The 27171-nt window shown below is 39.4% G+C and overlaps 1 protein-coding gene across 1 annotated transcript in view; it reads right to left on the bottom strand.

The window, feature by feature from the left end:
• Positions 1-7446: 7446 nt before the first annotated feature.
• LOC131052438 (transcription factor IIIB 60 kDa subunit) overlaps positions 7447-27171 on the bottom strand; it is a 98090-nt gene continuing 78365 nt past the window's right edge. Inside the window, exons 4-6 of the mRNA XM_059207823.1 lie at positions 21527-21835; positions 7762-7842; positions 7447-7659 (exon numbers count right to left, since the gene is read on the bottom strand). Coding sequence (XP_059063806.1) covers positions 7462-7659; positions 7762-7842; positions 21527-21835 — 588 coding nt within the window. The 3' untranslated portion in view covers positions 7447-7461. The remainder of the gene's footprint in view (positions 7660-7761; positions 7843-21526; positions 21836-27171) is intronic.

Here is a 27171-nt window from a genome sequence, read left to right as displayed (position 1 = left end):
ATCAATAGGAAGGCACAAGCATTATCAAAGGAGTTTGAGTTTCAAGTTAGGCGAACTTGCCAAGGACATTGAAGACCACGTCAGAGATATCCCCAAGGATGGCGAATTGACAAAGAGGATGTTCATTATCCTTCAAGATCATGTTGAAGCCATCAAATTTTGATTTTTGCCTAGGAGAATTCCTTTATTTTGCATTTTAGAGTTAAGCTCTCAAATAAGGTATGGCAAGATCTCTTGTTTTAATTTCGAATTTTGTTCGTCATTGCCTTAATTTTGAATTTTGAAATTTTGTTTTCCCTTAGCCCAATTGTTTTTTAGGAAATAATAACTCAAGGATTTATTATGAAGTTTCCTAAAAAATAATCTAATCTATGTTATATATTGCAAAATCACGTTTCTAATTTTGAAATGTTGTGTAGGCATCAAATGGAGATCTCATCAAGGAAAATCAAGCCGGATCAAGGACGGTCTTCGCAAGGACGGTCTTCGCCAGGACATGGGCGACCTCTTTCAATCCAGCGTTCCAAGGCAAGGTACATCATCGTCTTGCACATCAAGGACAAAAGGAGTTAGGACAAGAGTTAATTAAAGATAGCCTCTCAACGACATCAAATTGAATATCTAGCAAGCTACAGGTGTCAGATGAGGTGGCATCCTAGTCATCACTCCTCCAGTCAGTGAGGTCCACCTCAGCATGTCCAGATTCAATGTACTTAACTCATGGAAGGTGGCACAAACTCCGATGTACCTACCCCGGCTATCCATTGGTCGATTTTTCTAGAGAGGACATGTGTCCAAGCAATACAATTTTATCATTGGTCAAGCATTAAATGTTATGTAATGGTTGTAACAAACCCTAATTAGGGTTTTCATTGTTGAATCTTGGCCATTGATCTTGAATTGATCTAAGCCATCAAATTGTATTGTGGGCACTATATAAGCCCAGGCATTTCATTTGTAAAGGCTAATTAGCAATAAGTTAGAGATAGCATGTAAATAGTTGGGAGAGTTAGAATATAGTTGATAGAATAGTAATTAGAGTAGAATAGGAGGACAAGGCAAGAAATTGTTGCCATTGATTGTAAACAAACTCCATTTTCATTGAAGTAATGGTGAAATATGTCGTTTTCTTGCAATTTGCATGGTTTCTTGTTGAGTCTTCAATCTTAGATGGTAGATGATTAGATGAATGGAGGAAATGCGATTGATTAATGGTGGAATTCGTATATCCATACTACTAGCAGTTTGTTGATTGCAGACTTGCCTTGTGTAGTCAACTGGAATCGTTCAGCTTAAGCTCAATTTCAATTTGTTGCCTCTTCATTGATATGCATCAACTTGGATGGTATCTATGCCTGCGGTGATGATTTGAACATCATAAAGCTTCCCTTAGAAGATCTCACTAGTCTTGTGTAGATGTTCCATTGATGTCAAAACAAGATCTAGTTAGAGTTTCATCAAAAAATCAAGTCATTGCTCCTACATTCTTAGTATTAGGATTAGATCCTCTCTTCGCCCTTATCCTTTTTCATTTTTTTTAAATCTAAGTCAGTAAGAGCCTGTGTCCAGCAAAGCAGATCGGAAGTTCAATCATCACATGTAAGTCCCCTTGTGATCCCAGCAAATCACATCATACCACTGGAGCTTGTCCACATGTAGAGACCCTACATCAAAGAACCTTGGAGTCTACCTAACTGATCCTTTACGCGAATCTTCAGCAGTTAGAGACTATTTTCTCAAGAGAGGATAAGATGCCTTTAGGTATTTTATTCTGTGTATGATGGTGTACAAAATACACATCAACAGGTAGGAGCCTCTGAACACCATGGGATCTTTCTTTCCTTGATGTTCATGTGTTTGCTGATGAAGCCTCTTCTTAAACTTGCATGGTGGCAGAGTCGTGCAATCTTTCTTCTCCAAGGTTTTTACATCATCTTCCTTGCATATCTGCAAAACTAAACAAGTATATTATCAAATACACATCATATATAACCTTGATAGTTCTTCTAACTTGATAGTGGTTCAGGAGCACCTAGTTGAGTACTTAGTTGAGTAAAACTCTCCTTCTTGAGTATTTCATGCTTTCATGTTTTGTAATGTCTTGGGGTAGGTTTGTGATGTTGTTTTAGGTTGTTGTGTGTCTTGTCATATGGTTTTGATCTCATTTTGTACTTGAGAGATCAAGTTTTGTCTTTCTAGTCTTGAGTTGTCAAGTTTTGTCTCCTAGGCCAAAAATGGGTAAGTTTGTGAGAAGTGCCTTATAGGCTTACGAATGCTTGTGAAAGCATTGAGACATGTTGTTAAAGTGATTTCAAGCATGTTTAAGTGTTTAAGAGAGTTGGTGTAGTAAAGGGGAACAAAAATGACATTTTGTGCACCAAAAGTTGCTCACCTTGTTAAAAAGCTGTCATTTTAAAGTCATAAATGTACAAAAGCAATCCTACAGCAATATGTCCGTATAGGACATCATAACTAACTCACAAAACCTTTAAATAGACCACCCTCTTCCTTGTATAGGGTTGGCAGATGTGAAAACAAAGTCATTCTCAATAAAAGAAGTGCAATTTCTGATTTTTATGGCAATTTGAACTTGTTTTGATGGAACAGTCCGTACCAATCTGATCTCTTCCGTACTGTACTTACTGGGAAGTGTTTTTGGTGTTGATTAAAAGCAATTAATGTAATTGGTTCCTTGTTCTTGCTTTGAGAAGAGAGTTGTTTTCATTTATTTCAGTTTTGCTACTCCTCTGCCCTGTCAAGGGTTTGTGCTTCAAAATGGGTCAACTTGACTAAAAACCTCATTGGGCTCCCATGGAAGGACTTGGTCAAGTTTATGGAAGTCTGTACAGTGTATATATCTTCTTGTTTGGCCAGGGTTATGCACAAGAAGTTTGTGTGAGATCCTACTAGGCAAGTTAAGTGAGTAACTTGGCTAGTAGGTTGAAATTATGAGCAAAATGTTGTTCTCAAAGTCTATTTGAGCTAACAATGTTGGAAAAAGGTCTGCACCTTCCCCATGAGTGATTTGAAGCAGGTTGGAACTCCATGAGGAGCTATCTTGCCCTTGAAAATCATAACAAACAATGTGGGGCAGCGGATTCCCTGTTTTGGAGATTTAAGTGGTTTTTGGCATCAAATTGTTTTTTGTAACCTTCCATGCATGAAGACTTTACCATACTTGTTCGATGCAGAGTTAACATGTTGTTAGAAGGTTTATTTATGCTATGGTGCAGGCATTTTGGAAGTCCTAACCCTCTGTTATACAGTAAAGACAGTGAAAACAGTGAAAACAGTGAAAATGACTGTTTTTGTCATCTCCTACAGCTAGTTTGCTAAATGTTTGTCAAATTGACAAGTGGTAATTGTTGGATAATGTTCTCCAAGGTGTGGCAGGGCCTAACAAACAGTCTAAGGCCTTGGTTTGAGAAGGAGTTGTGAATCCAACTTTGCAAGCTTCAAAACCCTCACTAAACCCTACATTTGTGCCCAAAATTGAGGACAGGCATTAAACCTTCTTCATGGAGCCTAAGACCTGAAAAATCTTGGAGTATGGACCTCATGAACATCATCCAAGTCAAGTTTTGTGGTGAAGTTACCCATCATTGGGCTAGGTGAGCAAAAAAGTGTCAATTAGCCCTCCACGGGCTACAAGCCTTTTTGACTGCAAGATTACACTTTTCAAGAACCCGATTTGTTGGGGTTTGGTAGAGCTTGAAGAACATTTGGAAAACTATCTACGGACATTGAAGAACACCCTTCCACCTTCTTGACAGTATGACAGAGACTTTTGGGGGTTGTAACCTAGCAAAGGGGTTGAGTAGGGAGAGCAAAAATGCTTAAGTGACTACAAATTGTATATGATCAAAGATCAAACTTTTGCCTAACTTCTTGGAACCTTTGGAGGAGTTTGCCTCGACTTAGAGCAGTAGGTCTGGATGCGTAGGAAGTAGGGTATTGAGTTGGAGCATATTCAAACAAGGAGGAGTGGATTCAGCAAGGGTATGAGCCTACACAAAGGGTGGATGTTGGAGAAGTTATGCATGAGAAGCTTAGTATTATAACCTCAAATTGATTTTGCAAACATATAAAACAGTCACAAACAAGTCTCTTGGAAATTTGTTGAACCATGAGACCTAATTAACCTTATTGAGCACTTCTCTAGCAATCTCCCTATCAGATAGATTCTTTAATTTCATGCATTTTGCAGGTTTGGTGAGAGGAAATCCGCTCTCATGGAGTATTTGAAGTTTTTTTTTGCTCCTAGAGAGGAGTAATTGAAATAGTTCCAACTTAGTTCAATTCTGCCCTTTATTACTTTGGGTTTGAATAATTTATCTTTCATGCAGGTAGAGGCACCAAATTAGTTTGGGAGAGGAATTTGCAAACAATTTCGCTCTCCCCCTTGAATTATTGAAGCTCGCTCCCCCTCTTGAATTCTTTAAGTTCGCTCCCCCCCTTGAAGTTATGAAGCTCGCTCCCCTTGCTGAAGTCATGAAGTCCAATTTCACTCTCCCATGCTTGAACATGAAGATGAATTTCACTCTTGCCATTGGATTCATGAAGATGAAGTTATCCTTAAACTTGGCTTTGAACTCGCTTTCATTCATTCTATGGGTTCTAAGGTTGAGTTTTCCCACCATTTATTGATGCAAATGTGATAAATTGTCCTTAAGGAATGCCTCTAGAGAAAATTCGCTCCCCTTGGGCTACACATGAAGTGTGCTCACCTCCTTCAACTCATGAAGCGCTCACCTCCTTCAATTCTTGAAATGCTCACCTCGTTCAACTCATCAAATGCATTCTTATATACTTGCTATTGGAATTCGCTCTGCTCCCTTAAGTTATGAAGTTCATTCAAGTGGCATGCATATGCCATCTATTCTTTGAAATTCGCTCACCTCCTTCAATTCATCAAGTTGAAATTTCGCTAATGTAGCCTTGAAGATGAAGTTGAATTTCGCTCTCTCTCTTGAATTGATTAAGTTGAAATTGAGTGGTGTTCATATGAAATTCATTCCTTCAAGTTATCTCTTCCCTCTCAACTCATGAAGTTAGCTGCTCTACTCCAATTCATGAAATTGCAATTCGCTCATGTAGCTCAATTCATGAAGTTGCAAATCCTCTCCTCTAACTCAACTCATGAAGTGCGCTCCCCTGCCTTGATTCATGAAGTGCTCCCCTATGCTTAAATCTAGAGGTGATCTCAAAACACACTTTCCTTCCAATCACGCCATTGTTTCATTGATTCAATCCTTAGGTTTTTTAGTCTTTCATACTCCAAAAGAGGTCAAACTCTCTTTATGAGGGCTTAAAATGAAAAATTTGCTCCCTTCCTTGAATTCATGAAGTAGACTTTGTTCTAAAGGAGAACTTAAGGTGTTTTTGAACCAAATTCATGCTCACTCCCTTCACTCATACACTTTAAACAACTCTAATGTGTTAAACCATGCTCAATCTGTAGGATCTCGCTCTAGGAGGAAGACACTTGAAGTTCACTCCCCTCTGCCAAAACATGAACTTTGCTCCCATCCTTCAATTCATGAAGTGCTCACCTCCTTCAATTCATGAAGCACTCTCCCTACTCAATTCATCAAGCACTCTCCTATGCCAATTCATGAAGCGCTCTCCCTGCTCAATTCATGAAGCATTCTCCTATGCCAAGTCATGAAGCGCTCTCGCTGCTCAATTCATGAAGCGCTCTCTTATGCCAAGTCAAGAAGATGAAAAATGCTCCCCTAGCTCAAGACTTGAAGTTGATCAAAATTCAGCACCTTAAGGTTCATTTGTTCAACATGACTCATTACATCCATTGAAGCTCATCAAGACGAGGCCATGCAAAAACTTTATTCACAAGTAGGGATGTTGGAGTGAATTTCACTCAAAAAGTGGAACACTTCAAGCTTTTACCCTAAAACTTGAGCATCTAAAGCAACTTTCTATTAGCAATCTCCACGTACTTCGGTTGAACTCACAGTGTACTTGACTTCTCATGCAATCAAGACGTTGTTGGAAGCTAACAAACTTACTCATTTCACCCCTCCCACAAGACTATCATCTAAGTCATGGCTTATACCTCTCCAATGCAAAGGCTAATAGCAAATACGCAACAGTAGCCTAGAACTAAGCCAAGAGGACTAATCCTAGAAAGCGGAAAGTGGGGATTTCCATTTGCAATGGGGCAATGTGTGAATACCTCACAACAATACTATAATATATTTTATACAATATAATAAAATAAAATATGATATATTATATATAATATATTATATTATTATATATAATATATCATATTTTATTTTATTATATTGTATAAAATATATTATATTATATTATATTATATTATGTATATTAATATTATATAATATCATACAATATATTATGTATCATTGTATTTAAATTTATAAAAGACCTTAAAATTAATAAACCATAATCATATCCTTGGCTGCATGTGGATCAACCGGTCGGGTCAAATTTGCCAGCGGTTTACACTTTCACCAACAGCTGCGTCAGATGGAAGCAGGTGGAGGAGCTGTTCAAAATATCAGCAGAGGACATCGAACTGAATCTCAAACCATACTCAAAGCCTGAACCCGAACCGTATTTAGGCAATATGGTAGCCTATATAGCCAAAGCCGGTAACTTAGTATTTTACAATAATGAGAATCTCCTCTTACAGCTTATCTTTGTGTTAAAAAAAGATGTCATCTTTTGAAAACAGCCATATCCAGCCATAACCATTTTACAGGTCCTTGAAAAAGAGCTGTAGTATTATCTTCATCAAGTCTGATATAGGCATTCAGATTATGAGGTTCATGTAGAGGGGAAGGTCATCAGACTTAAGGCTCTTTATTTGGAGAAGTTTTGCATTGATCACCATCAATATGTACTCAAACATCTACTAAGGATTCACTCTCTAGCTACATCCCAACTGTAGGGACATGTAGATGCCATTTGCAGGAAAAACAAATGATATATTTCTAAATAAGTCTGTGTTTTTAAAGTTATCTCTGTCTCTAGAAAACCACGATTGTATTTTTTCTCTAGTGCTATTTATTGTCATATGAGACAGAATAAGCAATTATACAATTGTATTACAAAGAAATGAATATTGTTTTGCATCATAAAACATATTTTGAGAATAGACCAGTGTGTCAAAGGCCACATTTCCATATATATATATATAAAATTTTGATTTTGCTGATGGAATGATAGCTGATTTGAACTCTGTTCGAAAACATTTTACGGTCATAAACAAATCAAAAGTTAATTACAAAATTATCAACCATCTGTGAAAAAAAAAGAGATCAGATAATTGAATGCCTGAAACAGCACAACATCAACCATTATAGAACTTATATGTAGTGCATATTGAAGTTAAGAACCCTATTTGGTGATCAAAATGAGTTCACCTAACAAAGAACCAAAAAATCAAACATTGTGAAAAAATGGATAATACAGTTTTCAGAGTAAGATATTTCTGGAATTAATGTTTGTAGCCAACAGAAGGGAGAGAGTGGCAACCTTTTTCAATCTTGCCACGGCAGCAGCTGCTGCTGCTGCAAGTTCAACAGCATCAGGTGCCCCTTCTGCTGCAGCAGCCAGAGCCGCAGCATGAGCTGCTTCTGCAGCTGCAATTGCTTCCTCTTTTGTTGCTTGTTCCTGAATTCAATTTTTAAACTATTATACTAAGAGAGAATACAGTGATGTAAATGAGCCAGGTTTCTAACTTGTTACACTTTTGGAAAAGGGACCTCTACATACCTCAAGATACTCCTTATTCATTTCTGTCCAGATTATAGTTTTCAACCGTACTTCCTCCTCATTATGCAGATATCGATCAACCTATAGACATAGCAGCAATTAGCACATTATCACTATACTTTTTAAGATAATATCAGTTTATGCAGGATTTCACACTTTCATCTTCTTTAGATAAATATAACTGGTGAAAGTTTGAACACTAAACATATTTTGATCAACACCAGGCAAGTTCAAACCAAAAAAACTTCAAGCAAGTCAATGTGAGATTCAAACATTTTACAATGAATTCTCATTTACATATCTGTTGACGTGTATTTTGTACACAATCATACACAGAATAAAATACCCAAAGGCATCTTATCCTCTCTTGAATAAAGTCTCTAACTGCTGAAGATATCGCAAGAAGGATCAGTTAGGGTGACTCCAATGTTCTTTTTAGTAGGGTCTCTACGTGTGGATAAGCACCAGTGGTCGTTGTGATTGCTGTGTCATCAAGGGGCCTTACGTTTCTGAAGAATTTCCTAAACTAAGCAAGTTCTTTAAAAAGATCAAAAGAGTAGTACCTCAAACACTCTATCCTGGATCGGGTTGATCACCTCCTCAACATGATTGCATCTAGTACTGATGTCGTCGAAGAGAACTTCCTTCATCTGGAGTAAAGTCGACCACTGAAGTAAACTATGAGGTCCTCCATCCATTATCTTTTCCTGTACTAGGACCTTCCTTGATGTTTGTCTGATTACTTGCAGGACAGGAATGATAACATCTTTAGTGTGAGCAAAGGCAGCTACGATTATCATAAAGTTGTGGATGATCTCAAGAACCTGAATAGCTCGGTGAATGGTCTGCATCATCCTTGTAGCAAATTCCATAGCAACTGTATGAGACTTGTCAATCCAAGAGCTCATAAGCTGGACCAAACTCCTGACTCTCTCTGCTTCACCAATTGATTGAAGGGGGAGTGCCTGCACAGGTGATCTTGCTGGATCCTGACGTCCTAAAGGCTGATTGAGATGGCTGAAATATGTTCTCCATGCACCGACCTCTCTCTCAAGCTTCCTATTCTTCTCCATTTCTTCCCTAAGCTTGTCTTTCAATGCTTCAAATGAATCGGTGGCATCATCTAGTGTCTGCTCGGCTGTGAGTGGACCAAGCTCAAATGTCTCTACATCATATTCTTCTGCGAGGATCTCACCTTCATACTTGTCCACGGCCGGTGTAGCTATCTACAATTTTCTAGACCCTGTCTCATCTCTGATCATCTTGGACATCTTAGTAGCCTTCCTCTTCTCTGTCACTTCCTGGGAATGTCCAACAAGGCTCTCCAAATCAATCACATTGTCTTCGTCCTCGATTACAATCACCTTTCTTAGTCTTTCCTTCAACCAATCTGGGATGGCAGATCTTGTTTCTCTAACCTGTATCTCCTTAGGCAATGTTTCTTCTTCTCTGGGAGGAGATGTTACTTCATTATCTTCCTTATCTTCATGTAGCTCATTATCTTGGAGAGATCCACTTGGTGACTTCGAGGTGCCTGTCCTTCTTCCTGTTTATCGTTCTGTACCATCGATTCCATAGACTCCTCCACTTCAAGTGTCCTCTTCTCTTGTCGAGAAGATGTGCCGGATGAACGATCTCGGTTGGCCTCTTGCTTCTTCTTGGAGGATTCCCTTTTTTCAGGTCTCTCTTTCCTCTTCGAGCCTCTTGGATGGAGATTGCCTTCACTTACGCTTTGAAGGTTGCCTTCGCTTGCATTTCTGGGATTAGGATTACCTTCGCTTACACTTGCTCCACCTTCAGCTGGTCTCTCCTCCAAGGTGAAAGTCATTGTTGTCCTCATTTTTGTTTCCAAAAATGAAGGACCACTACGATGGAATTTTTATGAAAAAATAAAAATTATTACTCTATGGCACGCTTCCCGAGGCAGAATTTTGATTAATCCTTGGACTGGCTTAATCCTCAGTCCATTCTTGAACTACGTTTCAAATTTCGTCCAATTCTGGGTTCGTTTGCTATGCCTTTCCTTCAATTTCGGGTTTTAAAACCTAAACTGCAGGTGGAGAATTTTCTTTAAACTGCAAGTTTTAATGATATTCATTGTTGTGGTCTTTGTAGGGGAATTTTTGATCACTTACATGTGCATTTTTTATTTCAAATATGTCACTTGTAATTTATTTTAAGTTTCCCATTTAATGTTTTTATCTTTTTGTTGTTTTTTGGTCATTTTTAGTTAAAATAGGGGTTTTTTAGCTCAACTGCAAGTAAACTTGCAGTTTGTCCAAAAAACCCCTACTTTAATGGGTTTTACATGTAATAGGGATTTTAAATCCCCATTACATGTGTGCAAATGTTTAAACACTTGTTGTAGGGATTTTATTTCCCCCTTACAAGTATTTTTAAACTTGCAGTTTGTCTTTCAAAACCCGATTTTAACATAAAGTTCATTTTTGACAATTTTTAAACTTGTCATTTGTCCAAAAAAAACCCGATTTTGGCTTAATGAGTGAAAAGGTGAAATTTTAAACTTGTTGTTTTATATCCAAAACCCGATTTTAAGCATGAAAGAGGGAAAAGTGCAAATCGAACTTGTCATTTTATATCTAAAACCCGATTTGCTTCCTTTTGAAGAAATTGAACTTGTCATTTGTTTTTCAAAACCCGAAATGCAAGAGGGAAGCGATTTTGGACTTTTTCAAAGCAAAATTTGTGGATGAATCGTTGGATGAATGAGGCGTTTTGGGTTTGCATCCTATCTTCTTGCATTTTTGGACATCTATCATGCCGTTTCAAGGACAAATTCGCTGGTTTTTACCCTAAAAACAGCAACCACGTTTTTTCCTAACGTGAATCATTAATGCCACGTTTTGAGGGGTTGAATCTTTAAAATTTCGCACACTCCTAGATCGTTTTGATCTTTCTTCCTAAGGCGTGGAGGGTAAGAGAAGTTTCGCACCATTTAATGGTGCACTGAATGTGTAATGTGTAATGAATACCACGTTTTTCACAAAAACGTGACTCTCTTGGCTGCGTTTTAAATCCTTTGGCATTGATACCTCTTCAAACACCTTTGGTGTTATTGCTTCAGCAAATACCTTGATCGTTTTGCTTCAACAAACTTGAAATGAACACTTTCATTGGCATTTTACTCTTGCAAGTTTAAGATTGCTGCCATTTTTGGGGGCATTTTCACAAAAACGTGATAAGGGTTTAATAGTTCAGTTTTGCTTCTTCATCTCAAGAAGTATTGCATTGTTGGAGAAGCATTTTGATTTTCCAATCAAGGTATGTTCTTCCTTTCTTCTCTTCTTTTTATTTTCATGTTTTCTTCATTTTTTTTTCGTTATTAATTACATTCTTCACATGTGTTGTTCTTCCCTTAAAATTGGTTTTCATGAAACAAATCTTCCCTTTGAAATGCAATTGTTAAATTGCATTATTCTTCTCAAAATTCCATCTTAGCTTGTATTCGGGATTTTTAATCTCAATTACAAGTTCGCTGGAAATTCTTGTTCTTCCCTTACGGTTGAGAAATTTAATCATTTTTGGTTAAATTTCCAAGCTTGAAAAATGTGAAATACCTCTCTCTTGCAAATTCGTGTTTTGAAAACCGGATTACATGTTGAAAAGATCTTCCCATTTTCATGAAAATGACTATCCCGGATATTCCCATTTCTATCCATTCACGTTCCCCATATCCGCACTTTCCATTTCCATCATTTCCCGCAAGTCAAAATCCCATTTTTCATCCGTTTCTCCATTTTCGAATTTACAAGTATACTTGTATTCGGGTTTTAAAATCCCGATTGCATGTATGTACTTTCCAACTTGTATACTTGCGAAAATTCCCCCAAGATCCGAAATTGGTCAAAGTCAAGATTTTCCCATTTCTACATGTCTTCTCTCTTCTTCTCACAAAACCGTGAAATTCAGAGATCAAAGTTTTACCCATTTGAAAAAAGAAAGAATGATATTTGCAGCTAATTATGATGTGGCCTTAACCCTTTTAAGTCTTCATCACAGCATTCCAGGTTCACAATCAATGTCAGATTTGCCGGCATCGCCAACTCCAAAGAAAATGAAATACAAATATGATAAATACCAGAATGAGGTTACACCTTCCCAGGTATCCTCTCCATTGGATCGCATCAGGGACACAGAAATAGGGCATGTTGATATGGCAGAATTCATTCACAGGGTAGAAGATCCACAGGATAACAACTTGCAGCGGCTGTTGGACAGCCATATCCATCATGCGTCTTCTTTCCCAGTGGCTGCCCTAGAACCTGAATTTGTTCTTGCATGCGCCCATCATTTTGACAAAGAGTCAAGAGTCATAAAAAATGATGATGGTGAAGCCATAATTCGTCTTGATGCGGATACAATCGAGAAGGTCTTCAAAATACCTCCTGCACCTGTTTACATGGAAATCACCAAAGAAAGTGCAGCAGAGTATTATGTGAAAAGAGAAAAAGATTGCAAGCGCCACATCAATAGGTGGATTCATGAGCCACGTCCTTCCTTCTCAAGATGGGCAAAGTTGTACCGTTGTGATTTCAAGTGGGAGATAGGAGACACCATCACTCTTCTCAGCAGAATGTTAGGCCTTGAGCACTCTAATGTCTTTGAGCCATGGATATATCAATTCATCATGTTCATACGGCAGTCGCATCACATTTCATGGGGTGAAATCATCAGCGATGCTTTGTGCGAACAACTTGCAGCGGTTCCTACCACTATGACCTTCTTTATGAATTCTTATTTGGTATATTTAGCAGCATCACTTAGACACTTTCTAGGTCTTTCTACCAAGGGTGATCGCTCTCTCATACCAGTTTGGGAATATTATGACCAGCTGCCTTTGAAACCTAGCAGACTACATTTCAGAAGAGTCCAAGACGCATTCTTTGGATATTTTATGTGTCAGTTTGACATGGATCTCAGAAATAAACAAGTATCAGATGAGGCATGGGTCAAGGTATCTAAGTATGGGTGCTTATTCCTGCAATTTCCCACCTTCACCTACATGAGGATTGGGTGCTATGATGGACAACCATACATGCTACCAAGATACCCGACCGATAGGATAATTCTTATGGAGTTGGGTAGACAGATTATGGCTGTTCATACTCTTCAGTCTGCTAGACACAAGGTTGGAATGGGGATCTCCAGCACAAATCCGTTGAAAATTGGTCGATACTCCCTTGTCACATCTGTGAAGGCTAAGGCCATGGAGGTTGAATTGCAAGAAATCAAGCTTAAGAGGTTCAAACCTAGAGCTGATTTTGATTATAGAGGTATGAAGGAAAAGATCAAAAAATCCTTTGTACATGTTCATCGCATTGAAGACATCTGGGCAGATCTCCGCACAGAAGCTGAAGTCCTGAAGATGGATTACCGCAAGCTCACTGTTGAGCAAATTGTTGACTTGAACTTGGCAGATATCCCACAAGGGATGATTGATGATGGGCGTATACTTGATCCTGAATACACTTCACGGAGGGTTGAGGAAGCTCCACTTCCTTTGATCCAATGGTCACATAAAGAGTGCGTCTCCATTCTTGACAGATTTCAGCCTATCTTGGCCAACACTAACGCATGGTTGAAAAGCAATGCTGTTAGACTTATCAAAATCAAGGTTGGTAAAGAAGATGATTCTACAGGGCCTCTTGGACGAAAGTCTGAGATTCAGATTGATAATAAGGAGGGTGCTTCATCTTCAAGCACAAGGATCAAGTTACGAGTTAGTCGTGCAGTAGTGCTTCCTCCTGAGGAGACAACTACTCGTGGGAAAGAGAAATCACGGTTCCATGTTCAGGTGATCGATCTGGATAATCCAGAAGAGGGGCAGCAATCTGATGATGCACCTAAGTCTTCAGTTTCAGACACGCCTCATGAGGTCATTCCTCCAGTTTCTATTGAGACGCCTCTTTCTCCTCCTGATTTGCTCATTGATGAGTCTCCTCAGAATGCAGTTCCCATTTCAGCATACGGGCCTTCTCCTGAGCAACAACGAGAAAGTGTGTTGGAAGTTCCTGAAGATAATCCCACTTGCATTCAGTTATCAGAAATTGATACTTCCACTTCTGGTTTTGAAGAATTCATGAGGCAATCTTCATGTCCGTTGGTAACTGAGCAAAACATAGTCGCTATTCAAACAGATATTCCTCCCAGGGTGACCACAGTGATTCAAACAGAAACTGCTTCTCCTTTGCCTACAGCTGTTACAGGAAGTGAGTTGATGACTTTGCCTCCATGGCTTAGTTCTTTCACCCCGAAAAGAAAGAAGCAAGAGATCTCACCTGATGCCTTTGACTACCAGCAACTCAAACAGTCCAGATCTAAAGTTGCTAAGAAGGCGAAGACTATTTCCAGGGTAACTGTTGATAGCAACAAGATGAAAGTAGCTGAAATTGTGGAACCTATTGCAGATAAACCACTTGATGAAATGTCAGCTGCTGATTATAAGGTTACAAGGGTAGAATTGGGCAAGCAAACACATGAAGTCATTAAACATGATGCTCAGTTTTTTGTTGCTTCACTAGTGCAAAGGTGTGACGATCTTCTTGCAAAGAAAGACAAGCTAGAAGAAGAAAACCGACAGCTCATGGCAGCCATCAATAAAATCACAAAACCTGCTGCTGAAGGGAGTAACTCCATAGGTTCTTCCGGTTCCCAAGAATCGATTCGTGGAGTGGAAAGGGCTGCTCAAAAAGTACAAGCACTGGATTCCTGGATTGATCAGCTTCATGATCAATGCGTGCAAGTGATAAAAGACATTTTTCAAATAATGTCTAAGCTGGAAACCATTGAGGAGAAATTGGATCAGACTTCTAACACTTTCAAAAAGAATCTGGAAAGTGTTGAGAAAAGTCTGGCAATCTGGCGTACCATGCCCCAACAACAGCTGAGTATTTTGCAGGAGCACGCCATCATCTCTTCCAGGGTCATGTACTTGGAATTTGAGGAACTCATGGAAAACAAAACCCTTGTTCTTAAGTCCCTCATCGAAGAGATCAGTGATGCAAGGAGATTCCGGAATGAAGTTTATCAAGGTATTGTCTCACATTGTGAAAGGGCCTCTTGCAATATAGTAAGTCAGGATGGAGAGGTAATTCCAGAAGAAGAAGTTCTTGCGGACTTACAGATGAGGATTCATGGTGAATGGAGGAGTGAACAATTCTCGGCAGTTTCAATTCAAGCATTGATGAAACATCAAGCCTTTTTGCATGAGATCCAGTCCATCCTGGATAGAGACAATTCCGCGCTCCTCCGCTGTCACGACACTATTGTGAAGACTATGGTAGTTGCTAAGAACACTCATGAACCGAATCCCGAGGAACTACAAGCGAGCATCCGGAAATTTCAAGGATTCATGTCTTCACAAAAGGCAACCTAAGTGTTTTTCAACACTTAGTTGAATTTTCTCTCTTTTGTAATCTTTAGTTGTAATTTCGTTTTGACAAGTTACATGTAAAAGTAATTTTTGTAAAATACAAGTTACAAATTACTTGTACTTTTGTAATTACATGTAAGGCAACTACAAGTTATGTCCGATTAGGACTGTAGTTGGAATAAGTCTTAGTTAGTTAGAGTAACTCTTAGTTAATTAATGAAGTCTCAGTTATTTATTGAAGGAGTCTTGGTGGTTGAGAGAATCTCTCAAGTTAGTTAGGATCCTCCCACCTTTTTCTCAAGGCTCCTCTTCTATAAATACTTGAGAGGTCCATTGTAAATATATCTTTTGGAAAGCAAGCAAAAACTCTGCCAAATTTACAGCAAGAAGTCTTTGAGCTTATGAATGTGAATTGAAGGTTTTGGAAGAATTATAAAGAAGGATTACTCAAGTTTTGAGTCTTTGAGCCACATGTTTGAGTTTGAATCTTTTTATTTCTTCTATGCAAAGTATTTCTAAAGGAGCTTAGTCCAATCTGATTTGAAGTCTTTGAGCTGCAAGTAGAGAAGATTAATTAAAATAGGAAAATCTCTAGAAGGAGCAGCAAGTCTTTGAGCTTGCGTCTATTCTTGAGGAAAAGTTACTGTTTGATAAGAAATAGTAGCAAGTCTTTGAGCTTGCATTAGTTCTTGTCTTTGTGTTAAAAGAATAAATTATTCCAGTCTTTGAGCTGTTGTCGTTTATTCATTGTAAAATTTAGTATAGAAAAGGGTAGATAGGACTTCCAATAGTCAAGTCTTTGAGCTTGATATTGCTGTCCCGTCCCGAAGGAAGTGACGGAAGTCTTTGCGCTTTCAGGAAACTTCATTTCCTTTCTCTTATTTCACTTTAAAGTGGTTACTGCTGTTATTCAATCGCTATCCTTTTCTGTGAAGAGAAAAGGATATTGTCTTTCTTGAAAAAAAAAAAAAAGATTGTTGTCCCATCCCATTTTACTTTCCAAGTTGTAGTTAGATAGGGGGAGCCTTCCCTAAATTAGGAGATTTTTTACTCATGTGCTGTGGTTGAAACCACAATTTTGTATATTTCCCCAAGTGTACAAAATTTTCAACCAACAGTCATAGCTATGCCTTGCTCTCTCAACTTTTGATGCTGCACATCAACCCATCTGCGAGTACAAGACAAGACTGGAGCCATCAAAGCATCTAGATCCACAACCTCGGGTTCATTCCAATCTAGCCTCACTGATTTGCTTTCTCGATCATAGGATGATTGGAGATGTCTGCCACTGTCCTGAGCTTGGTCGGCCACTTTGTAAATCTTGCATTTCCTGATGAAATCCAAAGGCAATCTAGAATGCATCTTTCTTTTCACTTCAAGATCATCTAAGAGATTCATCACAAAGTCTTCTATCTGAAACTCATGCCTATATTTTCTACCGACTGTCTCCTCTATATACCCATATGGATCAAAGCTTTCTCTCAAGGCAAAGAATGAAAATGAATACAAAGCTAGTTCCTTCTCCGCATCATCCATGGCTAGAGCATTAGGACATACCTCAACTGAATTGCCTAATATGATAGGTACAGGAACTCCATTTCCATGTCTGTGTCTGAATGCCTTCGCATAAGCTGCCAACTGTCTTGTTACCTCAAGTAACACTATTCTGTCTGTCAGATATCTCGGCAATATGTATGGAGGTGAAGGACATCCATTCACCCTAATATATGTAAACTTCGGAAATTGGATAAACCAAGCACCGTACCTCTTTACTAGCTCTTGTGCATCTTGAGATAGCCGATTGTGAATCCCACCTTGCAACATTCTGGTGATATTCATCGTGAAGGTATCATTGACTAACTTGTAGTTACTTCCTGGCGGATGATGCAAGTGAACATAGGAATCACAAACTCTGACCTCGCCGGGTCCTCTTCCAATCACCCCTCTGTGAGGTAGTCCTGCGTACTCAAAGCTCCTGATCAAGGCATATATGACGTATGAACTCATGTGGAAGGACTTGGTAGCCTTCAATCTCCTTAACTGTACGTCCAAGCAATGGCTAATCATTCTAGCCCAATGAATTGTTCCTTTTCCCTGAACTATCACTTGGATGAAGTAGAACATCCATTTCTCGAAATAGAAGGCTTGAGGGGCTCCTGTGACTCGGTTGAGCAGTGTTATCAAATCTCTGTACTCCTCCTGGAAATCAATCCTATGTGGTGTGTTCGGGATCTTGCTCAGCCGAGGACGACTCTTGAGTAACCAGTTCTTATTGATGATGCTTAGGCAAGCGTCTGGATCATCTTCGTACATGGACCTGGCTCCTTCTATGCTTTTGTAGACCATATCTCTGTGCTCTGGAAGATGGAAAGCCTCACTTATAGCTTCCTCTGAAAGATAAGCCAAAGTGTTTCCCTCCTTGGACACGATCGTTCTGGACTGTGGATCATAATGGCGAGCACACTCGATCATCAACTCATGGCACTGGACCGCTGGAGGGAAGCCGGCCGCCTTAATGATGCCACTTTCAATTATCCTCCTGGCGACAGGTGATGGCTTGCCAATGTAAGGGACCTCTCGAAACTTCTTCGTACTGAAGTTGCCCAAGTTGGTATCTCCAATGTTGCTCCATTTAGACACGATCTTGGTCTCCAATTCTTCGTTCTTTTGATCCTCCTTCATGAGAGCTGGACGATTGGTGGATGCTCCCGCCTTCGGGGTCGCCATCGTAACAACTACACAACATTTCATAATAAGAAATAGATTTTGCAATGTATAAACATAGATTAAAGATTAAATTTAGGAAACTTCATGATAAGTCTTTGAGTTATCATTTCCTAAATACGATTGAGCTACTGAAATTTCAAAATTTCAAAATTCAAAATTCAAGATTAAGACTATGACGATCAAAATTCAAAATTCAAGACACAAGAAGATCTCGCCATACCTCACTTGAGAGCTAACTCTAAAAAATGCAAAAACAAGGCAATTCGCCTAGGCAAAATCGAAATTTGAAGTTTTCAATGTGATCTTCCTCTAGCGAACGCCTTCCTTATCAACCTCGCCAACTTTTGAGGTCTTCAACGTCTTGATGGCAAATTCGCTCCACCACAAACCAAGTTCGCACCCTCCTTGTCTTCTTGATAGTATTTCGCACCTTGTAATTGTCTTCTCCAAATCGCATGCAAATGAATGATTGAATGATGTTTTGAAAAGCAATATCACACCCCCTTTTTATAAGCGCTTACCTCCTTAATTACCTCTAGGCTAACTTTGTAAAAATAGGCAATTAAAACAAATTTTAAATAAGAATCAAGGCCGACTTTGTAAAAATATGGAAAATAAAACCCAAGCGCCCTTTTATTTTTATTAATAATTAATAATTAATTAAAATGCCTTCGTAATTAATTTTTATTTTATTTTTAAAGGGCAAAATTAATTAATTAAATGTTTTGTGCGCTATTTTAAATGCTAATTTTAATTGAATATTTCAAATTTTATCGATTTTAGCATTTAATATAATTTGAAAATGATGTTGGCGCCAAAACATGGGGAATGTAAGGGGATACAAACCATATCGCTCTGGTCCCTGGGAGAGGGATAGGAGCGATTTAGCATTTTGTCCTTGAATTTTTTGCTTTTTACGTTCAAAATCACTTCCTCTACGTTGAAACTGGCATCTTCATTGGGAATCTTGAGCTTGATCGATTCAATGTTGTAGACGAATGCCTCTTAAGATCATTATCGCCCTGGTCCCTTGGTGAGGGACAAGAGCGAACTTTGTATTTACTCCTTGGTCTTCGCCTCTTTAATCACTAATTTATATCACAAGGCAAGTAACAACTCTATTCTTTCATTCCACGTATACTTACTTGTCCTTTACAAGGCAAATTTGATATTTGAGTGTTTATCGCCCTGGTCCCTTGGTGAGGGACAGGAGCGAACTTTGATTTCTAGCTCAAATTTGTCACCTTTTAACCTTAACTTCTTGTTCATCACCTTTCAAATGACATTTTCAACTTTGTGTAACTTTGCTTTGATGTGATCTTTGGAAGAAAATGATAGATTTTATGAATATCGCCCTGGTCCTTGACTGAAGGATAGAAGCGAACTTTTCTCTTTGCTCAAGTTAGTCATTTTTTGATGTTTGGTTCCTTGCTTATCATCTTCCAAAAGATATCTTCGACCTTGTGCAACCTTGCCTTGACGTGGTTTTTGAAAGAAATGACTAGTCTAGTGAATATCGCCCTGGTCCTTGACTGGAGGACAGGAGCGAACTTTTGCTCATTGGGCTAATCCTTGCTCATATCAACTTGCAATTGCCTCCAAAGTATAAAATGATGTTCCTTACTCCCTTTTAAATGCTTGAAATGCGAGTGGCAACTTAAAATTGAACATACTTAGACATTTCGCTCTGGTCCCTGGGAGAGGGACAGGAGCGAACTTGGGCATTTCCATCATTTTTCACGACCTTTAATACTTTGCTTCTCTTTGAGGTGTTCCAAACATCGCCGCCACCTTGTACCTTGGCTTGGAGTGATTTAAACTTGGAGGGAACATTAGATATCCTAGATTTCGCCCTGGTCCCTGGCTGAGGGACAAGAGCGAACTTTCATTTCTAAGTTCATTCATGCTTTGCCAACGTTTAAAACTATCTTCAATGGATCCGCCATGCTCCCCTTCACTCATCCTTGACATGGAATTTGCTTCATCTTGGCGAGAAACTTGTCTAAGGAAGAAATCGCTCTGGTCCCTGGGAGAGGGACAGGAGCGCCTAGGACAATATGGGCTTACTGGGTATCTTGCAATCTTCAAAATTATATTCAATGGATTCATTATGCCGCCTTTGCTTGCCTCAAACTTAACACTTACTTGATCTTCGCCCAAAATTCGTCTTATAAGGAAAATCGCTCTGGTCCTTGAGAGAGGAACGGGAGCTATCACTAAAAATTCGCCCTGGTCCCTGGCAGAGGGACAGGAGCGATTTTGCTTCTAGGGTCAATTTTCCTCATGATTGCGCTTTCAAGTTATATTCAACTGATAAAATGTACCTCCTGTGATCCTCTCAAATCGCGAAATCGTTCAAATCTTTCAAGGACAAGGCAATTTTGAATTTCAAGCTCCGGTCCTTCAGTGAGGGACAGGAGCGATTTTTGTTCCTAGCACATTTCCTTGTTTGCAAATTTCTTCAATTTATATTCAATGGACAAAACATGCCCTCCTTTATCTCTTCCAATTCGAAAATCGTCTTAGTCCTGCAAGGACAGTGAAATTTTGAGAAACAAGCTGTGGTCCTTCAGTGAGGGACAGGAGCGATTTTTGTCCTTGAGGGTAAATGTTCATCTTTTCGTTGCAAACGACTAAGTCTGGACGCTCCATCATGTTGATTCCACCTTTCATTATGTCCTTGACGCTTGAACTTGATCAAAATGAGGTCAAAATGGTCTAGGCAAGGCATTTCGCCCTGGTCCCTTGGAGAGGGACAGGAGCGATTTGACCTAAAACTTCCAAAATTTGCCATCTTTAAGTCTCAAAAATCATCTAAATCTTCAATTCACGTTCATCTGCATCTCCAGGCGACCCTGCACAAGACAAATGAAACAAATTAATAACCAAGATGCCTAAAAATATGATTTTCACCCTGGTCCCTGGCTGAGGGACAGGAGCGATTTTGCTTCCATAGGCCAAAATATCAAGATTTTAAGACTTTAGTCACTTCATAAGGCAAAAATAAGCCATTTCCAATGCTCGGGATCAATTATCAAAATTTTCAAAATTTGGTCAAAAATCACCCGGACAAAAGTTCACAATTCCATCATCAACACTTAGGCAAAATTTTGGACTTGCATTCAAAATTCCAACTGAACCTAGACCAACTTTCTTGACCTCTGACGAATTCACCTTGCATCTTACGGGAGGAAGCTCAACAATTCATCAAAATTGGACTGGACTCTGGCTTGAAAACATCAAAACAGAAACCCAAAGGCTTAACTCTAGTCCAGACGACTGACTCACTAACCCAAAACCCTAAAAAGGCAGAGAGAAGAACAGGCAAAACGAGCAAAAAGAGGGGGTCCCCATTTTAATGGGGCAATGTGTGAAATGGTCACAACAACATCCAACAAGACCAGAAAAGCATGATAGTAACTACTTTAGCATTGTCTTCCAATAAAAAGATCATTTCCATATCTTTTAATGAGAAATGAGAAAACGAATGATAATACAGAGAAACGTCACAATATGCAATATCTATGTGCCATGTAAGACAGCCAAAATCAAATTAATGCCACAACTTTGTGTTTAGATAGAAGAAAACTATTTACAAACTAAATTGCTTCATAAATGTAAGAAAGAAATTAGCATTCTATATACCTCTTCATCATCAATGTCAGACAGAGTTTCTAATTCCTCGCCCATATCATCTCCTACATTATAACTTTCCTGAAACTGCAATTGAGTCCAATCATCTGTTTCTGCTGGACAACCTATTGCAGCCTCTGATAAACAACTCTCTGTAACACCATTCTGACCATCCTGATTTCGATTTTCCGTGTCTACATCTATAGATGCTGTATTCTTATATCTTAAACCTGTAGCATTATCTCCATTTTGAGAACATGCCCCTCCGTCCTCAACCATTTTCTCATTTGTTAGCTTTACCTTCTCCCTTGTCATTTTCACCTGTCAAAATACATGAATTTGACACAAGTAATATTAAATTGATACGTTTCACCAATAAAATAAGAAATATCCTAATATTGTATTTGCCACATGTCAAGAAAGTGATGAATCTCAATCTCATTGCTTATTTCTATATCTTTTCTTGGGAGAAAAAAAGGAGTAGTCTATCATTCAGCACCTTGTAACATAAGATCACAGTTGCAATATTATCACAAGAATGAAATGTCCATCATATCAAAAACTAAAATAGCATTGGGTATCAGATATGACATTACACAAGTCAACACCAATTAAATGGCCATTCTGTTTGAATGTGAATAATTTAAAAGAGTCACTTGGAGATATGCAGCATAAGGGTGCCAGTATAGGGATGGGTTTGGCATGTCTAATTGGCAATGTCTATCCAGCACCCAAAATTTATCATTGACTGTATATAATAATTAGTTGGAAAAAAAACTTCTTGTATTTTAATTTTTAATTATTTAAAAAACATGATCAAATGATAAATCTGGGTGCTGGATGGACAATGGCCTTCTAATCAGAATATGGGAATAAATGAACACGGGGATGGCTATTTTATATAACTATAGTATTAAGAAGATGCACACATGGGGATGGAAAAGGGGTCTTTGTTACTGCATTGGAGTTGCCTAGTGGCTACCGTTTAAAATTGACCATATCAAAGCAACAAAATCATAGCAAGCGAAACAAACATATCAAAGCAACATAAGAAACAATTGACATAGCGATCTAATTTATTGTCTAGTCTTAGGTTAGTATAACATGTAGCAGATGACAAGTTGAGATAAAAAATGATATGGTGAAAGAAAAGATATCAGAACTATAGATGGAAAAAAACTGACAGGGTACTGGTGTCCAATCAAGAGGGAGGTCAAACAACCAACACACACTACCAAAGATGGTCTAATGATAACAAGTAGATGCTAGGGTGGTTTTTAGGATTGTAACTCTGGTGATGGAGATTAAGCCTAATCTAAACTGTTTTTACAAGAATATCACAAGCAGCATAGACCAAGCACAACGAAATTTAGAGCAAAGCGAGGAAATAATACTTAACTAAATTGTTGTTCCAATTATGACAAATGTCTATTGGTCCAATTTGCTAGCTCTTGGGATAACCAGAGGTAGTATTTCTTTTCAAATCAATAAAAAGGTCATTGCAAAGCATTTTTACCTGGAAACGCGTTTTCGGCCTTGAGGCACCCATTTCGGAAACGGAAACCATTTCTAGGACTTGGGGACTACTAGAAACGTTTCCAAACCAAACCCAATCCTTGAAAATTTTTTCAGAAATCGTCCCGAAAACTCGGGGACGGTCAACTATTTTTCTAGGGACCATTGAATGTCCTTGGGACGACAGAGGACACCCAAGTCATCCCAAGTACGATTAGCCGTTTCCAACGGTAAGCACACTTAAAAAAACAATTTTTTTTTGTAAAAAATATTATTTTTCAGTTTTGCAAGCAAGTAATTTGTTTTAGAAAATCCAGCAGTGAGTAAATTTTTTTTATTTTTAAAAATTAAATTGCTTGTAAATTATTATAATATTTATTAATAAATAATTAATATTATAATAATTTAGTATTAACAAGTGATTTAATTTTTAAAAATAATTTTTTTAACTAAATTATTATAATATTTACTATTTATTAATAATTAATAAATTAATAGTTATTAATAAATAATAAATATTATAATAATTTACAAATTACACGTGTGAAGTGAGTTTTTATATTGTTTTTGCACAAATTATTAAAAATAAATATCGATATACTTTGATATCTATTTATGATTATAATATAATACATATCGATATGAAACTGCATGAAACACTATGCTGCCCGATCAACATCTTTGTGCCTGAAGAGAGCCTCCATCCTTCTAGCTGATACAACTCATGGACCGCCATTAGACATTGCCTTAAGCATCGTTATATTTCCATCAACCATAAATTCCAGTTGCATCTATTTAAAATCCTGAACATAACGTTTGAAGTGAGTCCAGCCAGTCTAGTCCCAAGACGACATCTATGTTACTGAGCCCAAGCATATAAATATCACCTGTCATTGAGTAATCTCCAATTTCTATACTCAACTAGGGAACTACTCGGGAGCAAGCCAACGAGAAACCATCCGCAACTATGACACTGAATCCTAGAAACTCTTCGGCCAAAAGTCCACGTTTTAATACTAGTCCCTCATTTATAAAGTTGTGTGGCTCCACTGTTTACAAAGAACACCATTTGTTGTCCCTTAAGGAGAGCCGGAAAGGGCGGCTACTAGGAACTCCAAAAAGAGCGGCAATGCGTGGAGTCTCTTAGGTTGTAGCATCCTCCAGTTTTATCTGAGGCTGATCTACCTATGCAACATCTTCATCAATACGGGCCTCCTACACATCCTCTTCATCATCATCAATGATGACCTCAATTAAATGTGCTTTTCCTTTACCAAGGCAACGATGTTCAAGCTCCCATGGTTCCTTGCAAGAGAAGCATAACTTCTTCCATCTTAGTTCATTCCTCATCTCCTGATCAGCTTTGGGAGGTGTGTTCTTTTGCTGATTAAAAATTTTCTTATCAGACTTCCAAGGGCTGAAATTCTTTTTTTGAGGCTGAAAAGGTGTAGTTTCCAGGTCCAATGCTAGACCTATGGCATCATGAAGTGTACTCATCTTATGAGCCTTCACCAATCCTCTCAGTCTATCACTCAAACCTTCAACAAACAACATAGTAACTCACCTCTCCAATGTTTGCCTCACTGGGTAAACAAAAGGAATACATAAGTAATGCAGAAATAAAGAATGCAATAACAGCATGAATACAAGAATAAGCTTTCCATTAATAACTCAAAGTGTATACAATGTTCATAGCATTATCTGTCGTAAAAACAACACACTTCAATACCCGCAGGTAGTACAATATATAACAGCCGAAGGGGTGCGACACAACCATCGCGACTCCAACTACCTACTCGTCGGCTAACTAACTACTAACAAATAACATTACTATCCAAACATAAGATATACATATTTCTCGACAACATCATCCCCCACAAAAAAGAAGTCGTCTCTGACGACTAACAACAAAAATGGAGATAATGCAACCCATACAAAATATACATCCAAGACAAAACTAAGGAGGGAGTTGAGGAAGCGTCGCTGAAGTAGAAAGTTGAGATGCCGATGTCGGGGCCGCCAAGCCGGCGCAGAGCTCATAAACTTGTTGAGTACGTGCAGTCACATCACGCTCCGCCACTAATACTTTATCCAAAGCCGTCTTCACCATATGCGCGACTTCCAGCAACTCCTCTTTGGTATCCGTTGTCTCCGTCATACAGACCAATTGAGTCTACAACAAGCTCCTCTCAGTAGTGACTGCATCCAACTCCTCCTGCACGAACCTCCTCACACTCTGCTCCACCGAAAGACGAGTATCTACCTCAGCCATCTCAAGCTACGCCAACAACTGTGCCCTCTCTGTTGCCCATGAGGCCTGCTGACTGGCCACATCCCTCTCCAACTCGACCCGAGCAGCCTCACGAACCGCAGACTCTTGTTGTGTACGCCTCAATGTATAGTAGGCGTCTCGATAGACCTGCTCGATCTCTCAAACAACTGCCATCACCCGACTTTCCACAATGGGCTCTCGCACAATCCAAGCCTGTAGCATCTTATCCGTCTTTGTAGTCGGCCATCCCTGAGACTCAAAGCATGTAACAAAGGCTGTCGGGCAGCCCACATAAACTGTAGGACCCGCTCTAACTCCACCACAACCTGCTGTAATGCTTGCATCTGCGCCATGCCCACCACTCGTCTACCCCCGTCACCATGTCAACTAAATAGGCCTCAATGTCCTCCCCCTCCAGCTCTGAAAGCTGTGACCATGATGGAAGTGGCATCTGTGTAAGAGCGCCAAAGGGTAACTCAGAAGTCTCTGGCAGAACCGATACTGCCACATCCTGCTGGTATGAAGGTACCTCCTCCGCCACTAGAGGTGTAACATCCCCTTGTTCCTGCACCGCAGAGACGAGCTCTCCTGCCTCGTTCCCAACTGCTAGTCCATGTGCCTCGCCTGATGAATCGTCCAAGTCTACTACCTCTGCTGGAGTCTCTCGACAAGGTGAGAATACAACAACTCCCACGAGTGGTACCACTGTCATCTGAAATCGCTGAGTCAGCCAGCTCTCCATAGCCACTACCGACGAGTCTCTACTAGGGATCCCCGGGACTCTCTGCATCTCTACGACCGGAGGATGTGTCACCATAGCCATGGGCTCCTCCAACAAGGAGGCAGAAACGGTTACCACTGCCTCAGTTCCAACAACATCCAACCGCACCTGAGGCTCTGTATCAACCACCTCCCTCAGTCCTTGCTCCTCATCTACTACTCGATGCAGCGACCCATCTGTACACGACTCCGCCATGTCTTCGATGGTCGGGGCCGGTCCCGAAGGTGGTGCTCGATCCGGCGGAGGTGAGGCTACCTGCTGCTGGATGGGGCCAAGTGCAACTAGCGTGCGACTCTGCCCAAATGCAGGAATAAGGGTGCCTCCCACTCTGGATGACATCACCGGTGTGCCCATCGGTAGCAAGGGTGGGGCAAAAAGGACCCTCTCCTTCGTCGCCCTACTGCTATCATACTTCTCATCCACCGCTTCTGAATCCTCTGTACTACTCGAAGTCTCCCTCCCACTATTTGGTTCCCCTAAGGCCATATCTACCGTCCGTTTCCGCTTCACAGAAGAGTGCCCAATGTCCAGGTGTCTCCAATACATGATAGGAGGCTCACCCGCTACCAACAATCCCTGCGGTCTGTTGACGTGTATTTTATACACAATCATACACAGAATAAAATACCCAAAGGCATCTTATCCTCTCTTGAATAAAGTCTCTAATAGCTGAAGATATCGCAAGAAGGATCTATCAGGGTGACTCCAATGTTCTTTTTAGTAGGGTCTCTACGTGTGGATAAGCACCAGTGGTCGTTGTGATTGCTGTGTCATCAAGGGGCCTTACGTCACCGAAGAATTTCCTAAACTAAACAAGCTTTCAAAAAATATCAAAAGAGTAGGGTTTGCAAGAGATCTAATCTAGTCTAACCCTAAGAATGACTCAATGTGGACGAGACTTGGCAAGATTCTACCAACTTCAATATTGCCATAAATTAACAACTCAATTGAAATTGATGTGATCTTCTAAGGTAACAAATGATTTTCAATACATCAAGGATCAAGGACACTACTACGAAGGTACATATCCAAGATACAACAACGATTGAAGGTTTAAGCGATTCAAGTATCTCCAGTTGACCACGCAAG

The sequence above is a fragment of the Cryptomeria japonica genome, chromosome 7 (genome assembly GCF_030272615.1).
Source record: "Cryptomeria japonica chromosome 7, Sugi_1.0, whole genome shotgun sequence".
In the NCBI taxonomy this organism is placed as follows: Eukaryota; Viridiplantae; Streptophyta; class Pinopsida; order Cupressales; family Cupressaceae; genus Cryptomeria; species Cryptomeria japonica.
Note: the sequence above shows the minus strand (reverse complement) of the source record. Positions and strands in the feature narration are given on the sequence as shown.